At 41.7% G+C, this 17,561-nt stretch overlaps 1 protein-coding gene across 1 annotated transcript; it reads left to right on the top strand.

The window, feature by feature from the left end:
- Window positions 1-1,299: 1,299 nt before the first annotated feature.
- Window positions 1,300-7,365, top strand: LOC113977462 (histamine H3 receptor-like). Its single transcript, XM_027703998.1, has 3 exons — window positions 1,300-1,605; window positions 4,717-4,883; window positions 6,541-7,365. Exons 1-3 carry the CDS (start codon window positions 1,359-1,361, stop codon window positions 7,324-7,326), a joined length of 1,200 nt encoding a protein of 399 aa, XP_027559799.1. The 5' UTR covers window positions 1,300-1,358; the 3' UTR covers window positions 7,327-7,365.
- Window positions 7,366-17,561: the final 10,196 nt, after the last annotated feature.

Below are 17,561 nucleotides of genomic sequence, written 5' to 3'. Positions count from 1 at the left end.
GTCAAATCCTCCTTCAAAAAGCAGGATGTGTGTTTGAAGTTTGGTGAACCAGACTAATTTTAGCATAATTCAACACCAAAACACCACTTGGTGTCAGCTGTAGCTCACCACAGATAACTTGCACGATAGCTTGCATTGTATGCATTCTCCAGTAGGATTCTAGGCCTTATCCAGGTAGGCCATCCTGCCACAGGTGCATTTCCCAGGCTGCAGTTGTGCACACCCCTCCCCTAAGGCAGGTGTCTCTTTGCTACATTTTATCATTCCTGAGGTCTCTTGTGTTCCTGTTGCCCTACACCTTTTGCTTTAATTACTCTTTACACTATAATTCCCTTTGTTCAGTAAGACAGGATCAGAGCACTGTACCTCTCCTCCCCACATCTTGCCCACCTTCTCTTTCCTCGTTACTTGCCCTACACCTCCTCAAGCAGCCAGCATTACGGCTGCAGTTAGAAATGCTGGTCACAGGGTGTGCCATGGTGCTACAGAGCCATTGAGCTGCAGGCAGCAGTAACAGCCATGGCCCGACAACTGCTGTGCAATCCTACCAAAATAAACGGAATTGTGATGAGGAATGGATATGTTTTCTCACACCTGCAGAGGGCTAAGGGTTTGGTGCTTTTTGGAGTGGAAGCTTACTAGGAATTACTTGGAAGTAGAGGATTAGATTTAGAAGTGGGCCACATTTCTAAAGACCTGCAAAGTCCAGATACCTGGTTTGCCCTGCCCAGGGCTAGGTTTACTTCTGATTAGGAAGAGCTGAAAGGGTATTGGTGATGCTTCTATTGTGTATAACTGCATTTTAACTGCTCTGTAACCAGCAGCATTAACATCTCTCTGTTCTTAACTGTAAAATTTAATAAGGGGTGTAGCAGCAAGTGTAAAAGTGCCTACATTTTACAGTAACAGAAATAGAATTGTAATAATTTAAATCCCGTTGACCACTGTGGAAGTGAAAATGAGATCTGGTTTTAGCTTCTGCAGAATTCAATGTATAAAAGTGCGTACACAATGCTAATATGCAAACTGCTTGACTGTGAAAAGAGTTGTTTTCAGACTAGCTTTTTTGACCTCAGTAGATAAGGATCTGTATTCAGGAAAGAAACAGATAATCTACTTCAAAGTGTGCACTTACTGCTGCTTAGGAGGTGTCTTTTTTCAGGCCAATAGGTGCATTTGGATTAAGAAAAGTTAGAGACTCCAGGTTTTGAAGTCTTGTGTTCCATCATTTTGATACTGTGAATTTTTTTGAATGCGTCAGTATTCAGCCCAGCCTGTTAATAGACTTGTCTGAACCTTTTGGATAACTCTGCCAGATACAGCTTTCTTCCCAGGCTGAACTGACCAGGATACACAACATGCACAACAGCACTGCCGGAACTCTGCATGTGGCTGCAGCGTGTAATGAGACTTGGCCCACCCAGTCACCGAGCTCTGAGTTTTCACTGGGCGTGTTGGTGCTGCTGACTTTCCTCATGGTGTTGCTATGTCTGGTCACCATCCTTGGAAACATCCTGGTGATCCTTGCTTTCATCCTGGACAGAAATCTCAGGCATCGGAGTAACTATTTCTTTCTCAATCTTGCTGTTTCTGACTTTGCAGTGGGTAAGTCACAGTGGTGGAGGCCTGTGCTAATTGTGTCCTGGGAATCTTAGAAGATGCAATGGATTTTATTTTCTGTGTGGTTTCTTCTAAGATAACTATTTCCCAAATGTTTGTAGGGGAAGGGAAAGGAATGTGTTTTAGCAGGCAACTATGCCTCAAAATATGTTATAATGAGAAATGCATCCTTTTTCATAGAAATACTTTTAATGTTGCTTCAGGAAAAAGGAGCAAGTACTACATGTGAATACTAACTGAAGGAAAAATGTTTTTTGCTACAGTTTGTGATTTACCCTTGCCCCTCCTGTAAGACTGTTCATCACACACTTCAGAATATCCTTATTTTTGACAGTGTAATTGTTTTCTTATACAGCTATGTGTGATACATCCAGGTAAATGAAGTACTTCTGTACATAGTACTAATGATTTTTTAATGTATTGCACTACAACAAAATAGTTTACCACCGGGACTTTTTACTGGCTTCAACTTAGCACAGGCTATTGATCCAATGGGTTATTTGATATCAGTAATACCATGATGGCATCTCCCATCTCTATTCCTTATTAGTCCCCTCTTCCCATAGTGACATTGCAGAACTCCAGAAGAATTGGTCACTGGAGGTGCCGTGGATCCAGTCCTGACTGGTGGTGCCAAGTGAGGAGGTGGGGGTGTAAATGTCTTGTGCAGCACTCCTCCATGGTTCAGGCCAGGGAAACAGCCTATGCAGCAGAGAAAGCCTGACAAAACCATGGTCCTGTGGCAGATGTGCCAGCAAACATGTTGACTTGAGGCTAGCTATTGATGATTGGTTAGAATCGCGAGGGCATATGAACATGACTAAAGCTATGGATGAGCTGCTAAAGTATAAGATGCAGTCCGACTAGGCCCATGAGAAAGTCTGAGATAACAGGGCCATGAGAAAGCAGCAATGACCTTGTGTATTCTAACTTGGGCTGAAAAACAGGAGCTTGGAATTTGAAAAACAAAAGCACTTAACAAGCCACCTGTGTAAACAATGGAAAGCAGTTGGGATGATATCACCTATTAGTCAAGTGCCAATTAGGAGCCTAATCTCTGTAATATGTAAGAGCCTATTATGCAGTGTATATTAAGTTGCTTTCTATCCTCAATAAACGGAGTTTTTGGATCCTTACATTAAGTTTCCAGAGCTTTCCTCGCCGACAGCTAGCAAAGAGGTATTTCTGCACACAAGTACTTTGTCTCCAGGACAGTCACAGAGACCAGTATTCACTGAATTACGAGAAAGGAAATAGCCCCACCAACCCACTGCACATCTGGCAATACAGCCTCCCCTAAATGCTGTTCCTTTGTCAGTGCTCTGTAGTGAAGTGTATTTGTCTAGCCTTTAAGGTTTTCCTTTATTTCTGCCATTTATAACTGGTGGTGCCTTATTCTGGGACTCGCCCTATGCTGCAGAAAACAAATGATGCATCTGCTGAAGCCTTTGTTTTCCTACCCAGGCAGCTGGAGCTGCTATTTCATAGCTCAGGTCTTCTGCAAAAGTCTGTTTTTCCTCATATCTCATAGTGTAGCCAAGAGACGTGAACATCTTCCTTCTGCATCAGTTCTTCTTTGTGGCTGGTGCCTCATGTAGTCTTAAATCAACCAAGAGGAAATTATTGGTTTCAGTATTACACTAGCCTATATAGACAATGTAAATCTAAGATTTTGTCTCTGGTATTGGTCAGGAAATACTTTATTTTCTGAAGCTGCTGGGTTTTGTTTGTTTGTTTGTTTGTTTGTTTTAGTTTATTTTAATTTTTGTTTGTTTCATTTTGTCATTTTGTTTGTTTCTTTGTTGTTTTGGTTTTGTTTTTTAATTTATTAGAAGTCTGGAATCTTTCCAGGGATGTGGCCCATGTCTTTTGCATCCACTAATTAGTAAAAGTGAGAATAGTTTGAAATATAAATGCTTAGAACCTGGTTATTGCCTCTATATTTATATCTACAGCTAAAATCAGTAATTTCTTTTTGACATGAAAGCAAACATTGATCCCATAGAAGTTGATGAGAACAGTAGCTGTCATCAGCAACTATGGAAAATGAGTATTTTGTACAAAAGTGTTGCTGCTTGTATCTAGGGTATGTGTTAAACAAGCCATCATTATCGAAAGAGCTGTACACATTTCCCTGTTGATAGCAGTCTGTCAGCTCATTGCCCAGAGGTTTATAGTCAGTAGGCCACATAGCCTGGTAATGTTCAGTAGCTTCTACGGTCTTGATGGACATACCAAGGAAAGAATAAGTGGGAGAGTTTAAAATGAATCTTGAAGCTGCATATAACTGTCTATTTGTCTCTGGTAGATCAGCATTTCCAGGAATGTAGTATCAGATGTTGCACCACACTTTTGAAAGAATATTAGAGGTAAAATGAAGAAGTTGCTGGCTTAAAAATAAAACACAAACATGATTTTCTTAATTAAGTACTTCTGCTGAAGGCCTTTTGGACAAAAAAACAAATTTAACAGAAAAAAATGGTTCTGGAGTTATTCTCAGGTGGAGAACAAGCACGAGATTGAAACACTCCTTAAAAAAGGGAGTTTCATACTTCTGCTGTGTCTGCTCTATCTCTGGTAGGAGACGTTTCCAAACACCACACAGACTGTCCAATATATTGTCTTTAGCTTACAAATGCTAACCAATCTTACAATAAAAACTGCCATTGGCAACAGCTGTAGATATGCCTGGGGGAAAGCTCTAAAAGACAAAAGACTAGAGGAAATACAGCGATGAGGTTACATGTCAGAATGCAGCCACAGTGCATATTTGCTGCAGCACTAATTATGTACCTTTAGAGAGTGTAAATTGGTTAGACTGCAGTTTTCTTCTTCAGTAGATCCTTCTTCGCTGATTTGCTTTGAGCTTGTTTCCAACAATCAGCATACACAAATCACACTAAGATCTAATACGTAGAAAGTCACCACCAGATTTCATGAGAATTTATGAATTTCTGTATATAAATCATATATCCACCCTAATAGATTTGTTAATTTCTTTTACCCAAATTCCATAATAATGTGTCTCTCTGCTTCCAGGAGTACCGTTTGCAGTCCATATGAACTGCGTGGTGTCTTTGTGGTTGCTTTCCATAGGTGTGTTCTGCATACCTCTCTACATCCCTTACAGCCTGACGGGAAAATGGCACTTGGGAAGAGGCATCTGCAAGCTCTGGCTAGTTATGGATTATCTCCTATGCACAGCTTCAGTATTTAACATTGTTCTTATCAGCTATGACCGTTTCCTGTCAGTTACTCGAGCTGTAAGTACCCTGTTTACAGCTTCTCTGATTTTTTTGTTGGAGGATTATATTCACCAACCTTTGCTATGTTCGTGAGTATAAGCCCAAAATTTAATTGAGATAATAGCTCTCAAAAATATACTGACATGTGGAGACTATTAGATATTTGCAGCTAGATGGGATGACTATTCCTCATTGAGCATGCTGTAGCACAGAGCTAGGCAACCAGGACTTTTCTCACAATTTCTGCTTCACGTTGTTGTTGTGTTACTGCTTGAGGAAAAGCAGGCTAAGAGGTAAAAAGGGTAAAAAAGAGGCAAGGAAAGAGGAAATTCATAGTAAACTGGATTTGGGTTTGGATGTAAAATCAGGCATGGGAGGAAAAGGCAGTGAAGCTAAGGCAGTGAAATAAAGAACATCAGGGAGGATGTCTAGACCTGAGATGTGGTCACAAATGATCCTGGAGAAGACTGGGAGCAAGAGCAAACAGGCAGAGAACGGGACAAGGGGTAGACTGCAATGATGGCCTGCAGAAATGTGGCAATAAAGTCCTCTTGGAGCAGAATCCCAAACTTCAGGTGCACTCTGTCTCTGCTTTCTGCATAGCATCCTACACACGTTGTGTGTGCTTTATGTCTCGGGTAATGTTAAAAATGGAGGCCAGCATTTCTCACCAGCTACACTGTTAGCTCAAGTGGCAGGGAATGTCAGGGAGAACTAAAGGTTCCAGCTCTTTTGTGAGGTATGAGACTGTCAACATAACATCATACAATAGAATTTCAGTCTTATTTTTGTCAATTGCAATTAATTCCACTTATAATTGTCTTTATATTAAGTTTTATTATTTTATTTTATTTTAAGGACAAAGTCTGGGAAATCAAACACCAAAACATCTGGTATGTAAGAAATGTTACACTGGAAAGCCAAAGACAGCATTTACAAAATGCAAAATTCAGAGCACCTCCATGAATATGACATTAACTCGAACTTTTGTTTTCAATTGGATATCTAAGCTCCCAGAATTGTTTACTCTCTCATTTTGTGAAAGGGGTGGAACAGGATGTGAACTGCAATATACCTCTCTGTCTACAGCATATAGTGGAAAATAGGTACTGGCCCTGGCGTGGTCGGAGAAGGAAGAAAAGGGGTGATTTTGTAGTTTCATCAGCTAAGGGCTGCATTGCAGAGCTGGAATCTATTCCTTCATTCTCATGAATGTCCAATAAGCAATTTTCTTAAAAGTGGGTGTTAAATCCATGTGCCACATTTTCTGTTGACTTGTGTGATTCATATAGCATTATTTGTCTGCAAAATACTGCAAAAAGCACTGCAGTTGCCAGCGAATGGGAGTTATACTCTGAACAACTATAAGGTACTAATTACTCTGGAACTTCAGATCACAGGTGTCTCAAACAAGGCATATCAAATTACTAGGTACTGATGGATGACCATGTTTCATACCCTGGACCATGATCCTTGTACAGCTACATTAACCTGTAGAGAGACAATCCTATGCTATGTCAACATCAATGAATTAAACATTCTTGGGTGAGCTTCCCCTGATCAGCAGAGCCACAGCTCTAAATTACCAAGCACTCTGATGACTTCTTCTGCTACTTCCCTTGGTTCCAAAATGTATCTCAAAAATCTGACCTTTTTCTTTCTTTTTCCCTTGCAGGTATCTTACAGAGCCCAGCAGGGAATAACCTCCAACCCTGCCATCAAGATGGTGGCCATATGGGTCTTAGCCTTTCTCCTCTATTGCCCAGCAATCCTCTTTTGGGAGCGTGTGGCCGGACACAGTGCAGTAGCGGCAGATCAGTGCTACGCTGAGTTCTACAACAACTGGTACTTCCTCCTGTGTGCATCCACCCTGGAGTTCTTTGTGCCACTGCTCCTGGTGATCTACTTCAATATGCACATCTTCCACAGCATCCAGAGGCGCCAGCGGCAAGGCAGTGTGCAGGACTGTGAGCCTCCAAGGAGCAGCAGCCTGTCCTGGAGATTTTGCCCTTTACCAAGGTCAGGGGCATCTTCTCCTTCCTCGGAAGCAGAGGACAGTGTTTCTTCTTCCATGAGACCAAAGAAAGAGTTTTTGGTAACTGACTGTTCATCTCCATCCAGAGGGAATTCTGTTACTCCAGAAAATGAATTTTCTGTTTCCCTCTGTTCAAAGACTAGGTCAAAACTGGAGCAAGACAAGAAAATCGCGAAGTCACTTGCCATAATTGTCTGTGTGTTTGCCATTTGCTGGGCCCCGTACTCTATATTAATGATTATTCGTGGGGCCTGCCAGGGAACTTGTGTCCATAACTCCTTGTATGAAGCAACTTTTTGGCTTTTATGGATCAATTCCTCTCTGAATCCATTTCTTTACCCTCTATGTCATGTTAAATTTCGAATGGCTTTTCTGAAAATATTGTGTCCCAAAAAGTTTGCCACATTGAGATCAGGATCTTTTTAGAAGGAAAAAAGAAAAAGAAGAGCTGGATGAGGAACGTAAATTGCCACAGTTTGAAACTAGATTTAGTCTTTTCCAAGAGACTAGTCTAGTTCGAAAGTCTAAACAAGCCTTCCATGAAATGTGAAATGTCCTCCTTCAGACAAACATGCATGCCCAAGATTTATGGACTTTTCCCAGCTATTTCAATTGGCCACTTCGAGGCTACTGCCTCTGTCTGACTTTACCTAGTAGTCTATCCATGTTATCTTAATTCTAGTTGCTGAAGATACTATCTTCAGTTGCAGTACAACTTATATTTGTGTTTACGGGTGATATTAGTTAAAAATACAATGAAGTTGGGTATTTGCTGTAGTATTCTAAAGTACTATCTTCTCTGTTCTATTTCTTTTGAACAATTTGTATTGCATTCAGAATCTAATTTTTCCCTACATCAAACATCCAGTTAAGTTATGAGTTTTGTTGCCAGATACCTAGCAGGATTATTTTGTTTCACTAAAGGTTTTTGGCCATTTTTCAAAAAATCGAGTGTATATGTTCACTGCAGAAGAGCATTACTCTGTGTATTTGCTAAGATGCAGCAGTAGAGAATTTAGGTGTGTAAAGCATTTATGTGAATATCCAGCTATTCTCCAAGAAACAAGCCTTCTACAGCTGTAGTTTTGAGAGATCATAGGAAAGCGTAGTATTTTTTCTTAATCCTTGAGGGTTAAAATCCACTGCTGCTGGTTGAGGGAAGGTGTCGTGGTGCATCCCCACTCCCCCACGGGTAACATTGTGATCTGAGAAATGTTCATTAGGCCTCAGCTGAAAATGGGATACAACAGATGAAAATAACATAATGCAAAGAATGCATGAAAGAAACACATAATTTAAAAAAAAAAAGACTAAAAGGGAAGAATCTCAATTCTGATATTTTTAAAGTTTTTTAAATGCTAGGAAACTCTGATAGATGGTCAGCCTTTTGGGAATAAACTTGTGCAAGATTCAGGCGTGAAGTGCTGAGGAAGAAGAGTCATCCTTACACCTGCAGGTGAAAACATGAATGTGAGTTCAGTGTCAGGAGAATGATAGCCAGGGACACAGCCCTTATTTGCCTGTGTAATCACTAATTAATTAAAAAAGCTGCATTGTGACAGATCCAATAAGAAGATGTTGGTATCATCTCCAAACAGACCACGTGATTACTCAGCCCAGCCTGGTCTTGTTCCACTGTCACACTCAGCTGTTGAGGTGAAAAGTTACATCCTTCTAAAGACTTTGGCCTATTATAACTTCCTTTGGTTATTTTTTCCTTCCTGTTACATTTTTGTTTGACCTAACAGAGGCTAAAATGCGAACTTATGAAGTCTCTGGTGTAACTGAGTTCACAAAAACATATTGGTTTTTCTATCTCCTCTCCAGCATTCTTTGAATAGACTTCTTGCTTGTTATTTTGACTAAATGTCATCTTTTTAGTCAATGCCTAAACAGCACTGACCATTATAGGATCTTGGCCAATGAGCTAAATTACCGCTAAAAGTGAGCAGATATATATATCCAAAGCAGATCAGAATACAAAACACAAGTGCCAATACAACCATCAGTGTTCCTTAAGTGCAGTGTGTACCAGGCTTTTACCCTGCAAAGCTTTTGTCATTCTTTTAAAATGCATCTTTTAAAGTCAGTAATGATGAACGTGTGCAAACAGATCCTTTTGTGCCAGCTTTTAGAACAAATGGCTCCTTAATGTTTAGGAGATATGCTTTTGATAGTGTTAGCAATAGGGATTAAAATATCTCATTCTGAGCATTCAAATATCTACTTTTGGTTAGGTTTTTAAAATGATATCTTTGAAATTTAGCCATTGCCATGTGTAGATAAGAACACATACTCTTATATTTATGACATTATATTTTTTTTGTTCTTCCTCGCTCATGTCTTATAGTCTAGACTCAACAATCTCAGAGGTCTTTTCTAACCTAGTTGATTCTGTGATTCTGTCTTTTGCTTGCTTCTCATACCAGCCTGCTCTCTGCCACAGCTCCTTGGTACAGGCCAGAAAACCAGTTGGATGCTGGTATCAACAGGGAGTTATAAATAAGCCGCCTGAGGCCTTGTGAAGTCAGTGACAGCACCCTGTGCAAAGGCAAGGAAAAGCAAGTTGAGTTTAGTTGATATAAGCCTAGTCGTCTGAGGGCAGTAAAACAACTAACGCTGCCTCCATTTGGGCTGACTTGATGTGTTAAAAGTTGTCAGAATCAATACTCTAACTGGACAGTGCTTCTTGGTGCAAACTTGGTTTTAGGAACATGGGCAGACATTTCAGGAATATCTCTGGCTCATTTCTGGCACCCTTTGCAACTGTACTGGGAAATAAATTTTAAATATAATTGTCTCTGTCAGTTTTTGTGAGCTATTGTTAGTAGCATAGGGGAGTAAGAAAGAACCTAGTGGGCAAGAAAAATTGAGTGGTTTAGATGAGGGGCTGGATTAGTCTTTTTATACTTCTGATGTAGAAGTCATTAGCAGCAGAGAAAGGCACGAGATCATAGTCACAGAATCATAGCATCAATACTATGGTTTAGGTGGGAAGGGATCTTAAAGATTATCTAATCCCAACCTCCGTGCCCTGGGCAGGGAGGCCTCCCACTAGACTAGGTTGCTCAAAGCCCCATCCAGCTGGACCTTGAACAATTCCAGGGATGGGGAATCCACAACTTCTCTGGGCACCTGTGCCAGTGCCTCACCAGCCTCATAGTAAAGAATTTCTTCCTAATTTTTCAAGATAAACCTAACCTCTTTCAGCTTAAAGCCATTCCCCCTTGTCCTATCACTACCCGCCCTTGTAAAAAGTCCTTCTCCAGCTCTCTGGCAGGCCTCCTTTAGGTTTAAGGTCTCCCTGGAGCCTTTGCTTCTGCAGGCTGAACAACCCCAACTCTTTCTGCCTGCCCTCACTAGGGGAGGTTCTCCAGCCCTTGGATCATCTTTATATCCCTCTTCTGCACTTGCTCCAGCAGGTCAATGTCCTTTCAATGTTAGGGATCCCAGAGCTGGACGCAGTAGTCCAGGTGGGGTCTCACAAGATCTCTGTACATTGTACCCGTTATCCTTCAGCCAAGCTGCAGAAATATTGGGAACTGTCAGGGGGAAGTTTAGACCAAGAAGATTTTTATGGACTGTGAATCCCTGTGGAAGTCACACAAGTAAACTGCATTACTGACCTAAGTGCCGATGACATGAAATTTTTCCTATACTGGTTTGAACTCATAGTCAGTGCAGGTCCTGCAGGCCATGGCATGGGATCTGTGCTAATGAAAGACATTGGTAAGGGTGCTGGCTAGAGGGAAAATCTGATACTGCTGTCAGATGCAAATTTCACTTCTCCCTTGGATTGACAGAACCATTTGGAATTTTTCACATTTGCATTATTTCATGAGAGTGACCAGACAACTTCCTGCCTTTATAAATATATGTTGTTTCAAAATACCAGAAATACCTGAAAATTGCTATGAAAATGTGTAAAGAAAAAGTTTTAATAAACAACATTCAGATGTGCGTCTAAGACCAAAAGCTTTTTAGGAGGAATTTGTCTAGATCTTGGAAAGTTGTAAGTTGGTTTTTTTCAGTTTCATTACTGAACAACAGCTTAGTCCTTCATAAAAAATATTCTTTGGGCTCTAACCAAAATTCTGATGCAGGACCTGTTGCTGACCAAATCTTAGTCAAGAACAGTTAAGTCTTATTGCTATTTGTGTGAGTGCCTTGTGGGCACCCAGTATGACTCAACTGCCATGACTGTCCTCCTCTGGAGCTCCACCCCTGACATCCTGGCCTTGGGCCCAGGAACATGGTTAGACTGGGGTGGTCCTGGACTGAGCTACCTGAGTGCCTGCAGGCTGCTTTGAGCTCCATCTTTTGCATTTTTTTTAGGTTTTGATTGGACTTCTGAGTTTGGCCTCAGAAGCAGACTGTTTCCATTCTTACATCACTGGTAATCACTAGGAATTGCCCTCCCAAGACTTTTCCCCTCTAGGTTTTTTTTCAGGATCTGGCTACTATACTTCAAGCTGGATCAAACTTTCCTGCCTTTAAATGTTTGTGCAGTGCTCTGACCTTCACTTGTGTGCATACTTGTTCTCTCATTTTCTCTCCTTGCTAAACAACTCTGCCCCAAATTTTTATCTTAAATATGTGGATTTTTTTTGATAAAAACTCTCCCTTATCACTCTGTCTTTAAAGAAGACAGGCCTATTGGTCGCAACAAGACTCAATATAACCAGCAGTGACTGTTCACTGATATGCTCTCTCTTGATCTGTGGAAACCTTTAAAAATCAGCTGCTCTTTTCTCTGTTTTCTGTAGGACAAGGTACAATATTTGTGTTTGTTCTCTTCATGCTGGTGTTTCTTGGTCACTCTACCTAGGCCATTTTATTTCTCACTCCTAGGGATGAGAGCAGTCACACTGCATTGTAGGTGCCTTGTAAAGCAGCAGGCCAGCTTTCCCCAACCACCTGCATTGGCAACAAAATCAGTGTGATTTAGGAGGGGTCTGACTTAACCCCTTGAAACTACAGTTGAGAGAGCCTGTTCATCCCCTGATAGACTTGTGAAGGTGTAGTGGGCTGACCCTGGCCAGATACCAGGTACCACTAAAGCTGCTCTCTCCCTCTGTAACTGGACAGGGGGGAGAGAGAAAAAACAGCTAAGAATTCATGAGTAGAGATAAGAGCTGGGAGTGGTCAGTGACTGATTACCTTCACGGGCAAAACAAGACTTGAAGTGAGGATAGTACTTATATTTATTACTAACAGGATAAGAGCCAAAGAGTGAGAAATAAAACAGTCTTAAAAACAACTTCCCCCCACCCTTTCTTCCTTCCATGTTCTCCCTCCTCCCTCCCAGCAGTGCAGGGGGATGGGGAATGGAGATTACGGTCAGTTGTTGTTTCTGCCGCTGCTCAGGGAGAAAAGTCCTTCCCCTGCTCCTGTGTCTCCCACAGGAGACAGTCCTTGATGGACCTCTCCAGCGTGAGTCCATCCCTCGGGCAGCAGTTCTTCCCAACTTGCTGTCCCATGGGTCACTCCTCCATGGGTGCAGTCCTTCATGAATGAGCTGTACTGATGTGTACCCCCCCCACAGGGGCCACAAGTCCTACCCGGGAAAAACCTGCTCCATCCTAGGCCTCCCATGGGGTCACAGGCTCCAACATGGGCTTCTCCATGGGCTGCAGGTGGGTCTCTTCACCCTGATGGTCCTCCATGGGCTGCAGGGGGACAGCTGCTCCACCATGGTCTGCACCATGGGCTGCAGGGGCCTCAGCACCTCCTGCCCCTCCTTCTGCACTGACCTTGTTGTCTACATTGTTATTCCCATGTTCTCACTCTGCTCTTCCCTGGCTGGAATTTCTTCTGCGCAACAATCTTTTCTTAAATATGTTATCACGGAGGTGTTACTATTACTCCTGATTGGCTTGGCCTTGGCCTTGGCCAGCGGCAGAAAGTCCGTCCCGGAGCCGGCTGGCATTGGCTCCATGGGACAGGGGAATCTTCTGGCAGCTTCTAACAGAAGGAACCCTTGTAGGCCCCCCCGCTACCAAAACCCAGCCTCAGAAACCCACTACAGAAGGCAGATGCTGCAAGTGCATCTGCTGGTTTTCCTTGCAATAGCTTCTCAGAGAAGCCTGATTTTGGCATTTTTTTATCTCGCTGTTCAAACCAACAAGTTCCTGCAGATGTCACTAGTGCTACATGGTATTTTTAAACCTTGCAAATCTGTGGGTTTTTCGAGAGGTGCCATTTATATGTGCAATCCTGCACGGTCTGACACCAGCACCTTTCTGCTAAAACTGTCACCAGATCTGCTGTATTACATCTAATATTTACTCTGCTGCAAAAAAGATTAGGGGAAGGGCTTATTACATTGGCAAAGAAAGAAAGACTTTAGTCACACAGATAATCATAAATCAGTGCAGAACTTCTTCCTAAGTTGTCCTGCATAGAAATTGTCCTGTGCTCAGAATTTAAAGCAGAGTCTTATATCACCCACGGAAAAGGGGAGAGAGTCATAGCAAGCTGAGAGCAGGTCCTCAGCAATGGTTCGTAGGAAAAAAGTGCTTTGTTCTCATTAAGATATTCAAGCTATTCTAATTGTGGGCTGCTGCTGAAGAAGTCGTCCATCTCTCCTACCCTTCCTGCTGCCCTTTGTCAGCAGCTTACTTTTGGGTTAGCTTCAATTATTCACATAGGTTAGCGTATGTAGACTGCTAGTATGTCTGAATGTAACATGTTGAATGTCTGTACTTCTGGTTGGACCACACAGATCTTGAAAAGTAGAAAGGAAAAGCCTGAACCAAATGGGGGATGTGAGGGGGAGTAGTTAGTTGCCTGCTAAAACAGTGAAGACACAAAACCCCTCTGGTTTTGGTAAAGACCTTGAGCTATATCTCAATGTCTCATCTCACATAGCTTCTTAGGTGCTAGAATGGATCTGAGAATCAGCTGAATCAACTGCTAGAGAGATCTAGCAGACTTCTCTGGGTGTATTTTTCATGAGAAAAAGAACCAGAGCAGAGCAACAGGTGCAATTCAGTGCTATGCCATATCCAGTTCTGGCCTAGAAAAGCTCTGAGAATTTAAATGGGGTATTTTTCCCCCCTTCTGATCTGGCAGATCCTTTTAAAAAGTATGTTAGTAACATGGGTGTAGTTTATTAGATTGCTGGGGTTGAAAAAATGTGCTTTTTTCCCTCATTTTTGACATGTCAGCTTCCCAGAGAGAGAAAAGTGGGAGCTGAACTTTTGCACTGCTGATAATGGCACAGCTTTATGGCCAGGTTGCAGAGAGGGGACTACCTCACCCACAGTGGAGCAACTCAAAGTCTCTCTATAGTGATTAATATTCCTGGAGTGTGTCTGTTTATTTCTTGGACTTGAAGCCATTGCCTCCTCTCCTTCATTCCCCTGATCATTCCAAAGCAAAAATCACCAGTGTAAGAGTTTGTGTGGGTGCTTTCTGGCGGACTTTGCTTTTAGGATCTTTTCATCTTGGATTTCTTGCTTCAGGCTGTTAGCCTTTGCCTTGTCCCCTTTGCCCTGTCCCCTTTGCCCTGCATAATTCCTGCCTCTCCGTGGCTCTTCCTTGTTTAGATTTATTAATTGAAAGGGAAGCTGCCACTGTGGCACCTAAAGGGCTTCTGGCTGAGCCTGCAAAGAGAAGTGGCTGCCTGGTGGCTCTTGCCATCAGCTATGCTTTGCTGACAGTCAGGGAGCTTAGCCTCCAATTTAGCTTTTCTAGGAGGGAAAAGGGGCTCCACAGCTATGAGGTGAATTTGAAATCTGTGCCCTGCCCAAGAGAGAAGAGGGCAGAGGTGTGAGGTGGGCAACATGGCACGAAAGGAAGCACCTTTCCAAAGCTGGTAACCTGAGCACAGGGACGTGTACGGCTCAGCCTGCAGGGTCTCCAATTCTAAATTATCTTCTCATGTAACAAGAAGTATCAAGGGCAGGTTTACCTAATTTATGATCTCCTTGGGCTTGTGTGTTCCAAGATGGGCAATATCCTCTGATTCCTTTTTTTCCTCTAAATGCTCCAATTTATAGACAAAACATATTTACTCCTTCTTAATACCTCAAATTAAGCTACACATGCTGTCCCAGGAGGTTTTCAGACTATAATTTGTTTACTTACTGATCAAGAGTGAATGCTGTTGAGGTGCTTGCTGGAAGGGTGAAGCAAAGAGACAAGGGCCAGCATTGAATGCCTTTGTCTGAGCACACACTTTGGCTGGGTCCTTAGGCTGCCCCATCACCCCTGCATTGTGGAGGTATATGAAGGTGCTGCAGTCCTTTTTCTCTGCTAAGTCATGAATTCCCCCTCCATTGTAATATTCAGGGTAGCTCCAGTTAAGAGGAGCTGCTAGTCTTTTAAAGCCTCTTTTCTTTCCTTTTTTGCCTTCTCTCATCTTTAACTGCTCTGAACACCTCTTCAGTGCTGGGGAAAACAAAGTTCTCTTTGTATCTATGTGTTTTTGTTAAGGGAACAGAAGGAAGAAGCAAAACTACCCTTTATTTGCAACAAAATATGCGATAGGAGGAAGTACAAGGCTAGCTGACACCGACTAGGGAAAGTAAAGTTTCTCTGGAAATGAAGGAAGAGAAAAGGAGGCTGAGGAGAGACTTTTTTGCTCTTACAGCTACCTGGAAGGGGTAGTGGCGAGGTTGGTGTTTGACTCTTCTTCCAATAGAACAAGGGGAAATGACCTCAAGTTGTACCAGGGGAGGTTCAAGATGGACATCAGGAAAAATTTCTTCAATGAAAGAGTGATTAACCATTGTAACAGGCTCCCCAGGGAAGTGGTGGAGTCACCATCCCTGACAGTGTTCAAGAAGAGAGTAGATGTGGCACTTTGTAATATGTTTTAGTGGGCATGGTGGTTTTTGGTGAAGGTTGGTCTTAATGACCTTGGAGGTCTTTTCCAGCCCTTTATGGTTCCATAAGATTTGAAAAATAAAGCAAAAGACTAGCTGCAAGTTTGTCTACATTTCATGATATTTGTGACTATTGTGCAATGAGTGACTAAAACCCAACTGAAGGACAACAAAATGATCAAGTACAGTTATTTATCCTAACTTCAAATATTGTGGGATGCATTCCTTAGTCATACAAGAAAAATTGGTATGGTATAATTTAACTATTCCTTTTTATGGTGGTCCCCAACCTCATAAATGACCAAGAGGGGTCCCCAAACTTAATGGATGTTTGCAATACAGAGAGTAAACAATGTATGAAGAGTGAACTTTCATATGAATGCAGACTGCCTCAGCAAAGTCAGCTGAGAACCACATTCAGTCATGATATTTCTAAAATCTCACAACTTTTTAATAATATAAAGTTTATACTTTCATCTACATAAGTCTAGTAAATATTGATCAGATTAATGCTTGATACAGTGACACAGGGAGTTTAAGATCTTCTATTTTAAGGTCTTAGGTGAGCTAAGAGTTTAAGATGATTTAAGGATTTTAGATCAGTAGAAAATAATAAATTGTCTTTAAACCTTTAATGCAGCTTAGCTGCAGCTTTGTAGGCTGTCTCTCAGATATTTAAAAAAATTTTGGCCTTCTTCGCGCAGCAGAGTTTGCATCAAATCCATTAGGTTTCAAAGCTGACAGGCTGGATGGGGCTTTGAGCAACCTTGTCTAGTTGTAGGTGTTCCTGTCCATGGCAGGGGTCTTGGAATTAAATGATCTTTAAGATCCCTTCCAACTCAAATCATTCCATGATAAATTATTTTTAAGATAATATTAATTGTCAGTAAATACAAGACATTTTTAGTACAAATTTTGTAAAATATCATAGTGACGCGCTTATATTGTCAAGTAACCTTGTATTTAATTGCCATTTTGTAAAATTAATAGTAATGCTAGTTTTGTGCTGCATTTCTTAGCATTTAATTTGATTTGAAAGTTAGATCAGATCATGTGTTTTATGTAAAACCATTGCAATTGTCTTTCAAAATCACTGAGTGGGAACTGAGGAAATAAAGACAACCTTTAATTGTCTGGCAGTTTCCTAGTCTCTGGTCGCTTTGTTGGGCCATTCTTTCTCACATATTCGCTGCTCAATCTGAGTTGTAATTTGCTTTCTGTCTCACAGCTCTTATTGGAAACCTTTGCTGGAGCTGAAAACCTTTTGGAGCTCGTTTTCCTTCCAGCCTGAATTTACTCTCGACCACTTTGTATGTATAGGTTGTGTGCCAGTGGTTTTTTATTTTATCTAGTTCTCCTTTCCCTAAGCTGCTTCTCACAGGCACATCCCCAGTTAGCCATCCCTTGTTAGGCTGAACAGCCAGAAAATCTCACATCCATTTTCCTAACCTTCCCACTGACCTCTCTGTGCCTCTTCCAGCTGGAAGGTATCTCCCTGAAACATGGGTGACCAGGATTGTGTGCAGTTTTCCATATGGTATCACCTGGGCCTCATACAAAGACATGAATGCTTCCCTATTTTTACTGGAAATACCTCCCCTGCTGCCCTCATAGTTACCTTTTCAAAAAAAGAAATTGAGTGAGTCTGGCAAGGTCTACCTTTAGTAAACCCATGTTGCATTTTATCCCATATTGCTTTTGCCTCTGCATCATTAATTAGACTCCCTATAGAACGGTATTTTAAAGCCAAGCAAGCTATTCAAGTGGCTCTAATAGACTTGTAAATATGGGTCAATTTTTTCACCTTCTTAATTACAGGTCATAACCTTG

Source organism: Neopelma chrysocephalum, unplaced genomic scaffold, assembly GCF_003984885.1.
Source record: "Neopelma chrysocephalum unplaced genomic scaffold, ASM398488v2 Primary Assembly neopelma1_22, whole genome shotgun sequence".
In the NCBI taxonomy this organism is placed as follows: domain Eukaryota; kingdom Metazoa; phylum Chordata; class Aves; order Passeriformes; family Pipridae; genus Neopelma; species Neopelma chrysocephalum.
Note: the sequence above shows the minus strand (reverse complement) of the source record. Positions and strands in the feature narration are given on the sequence as shown.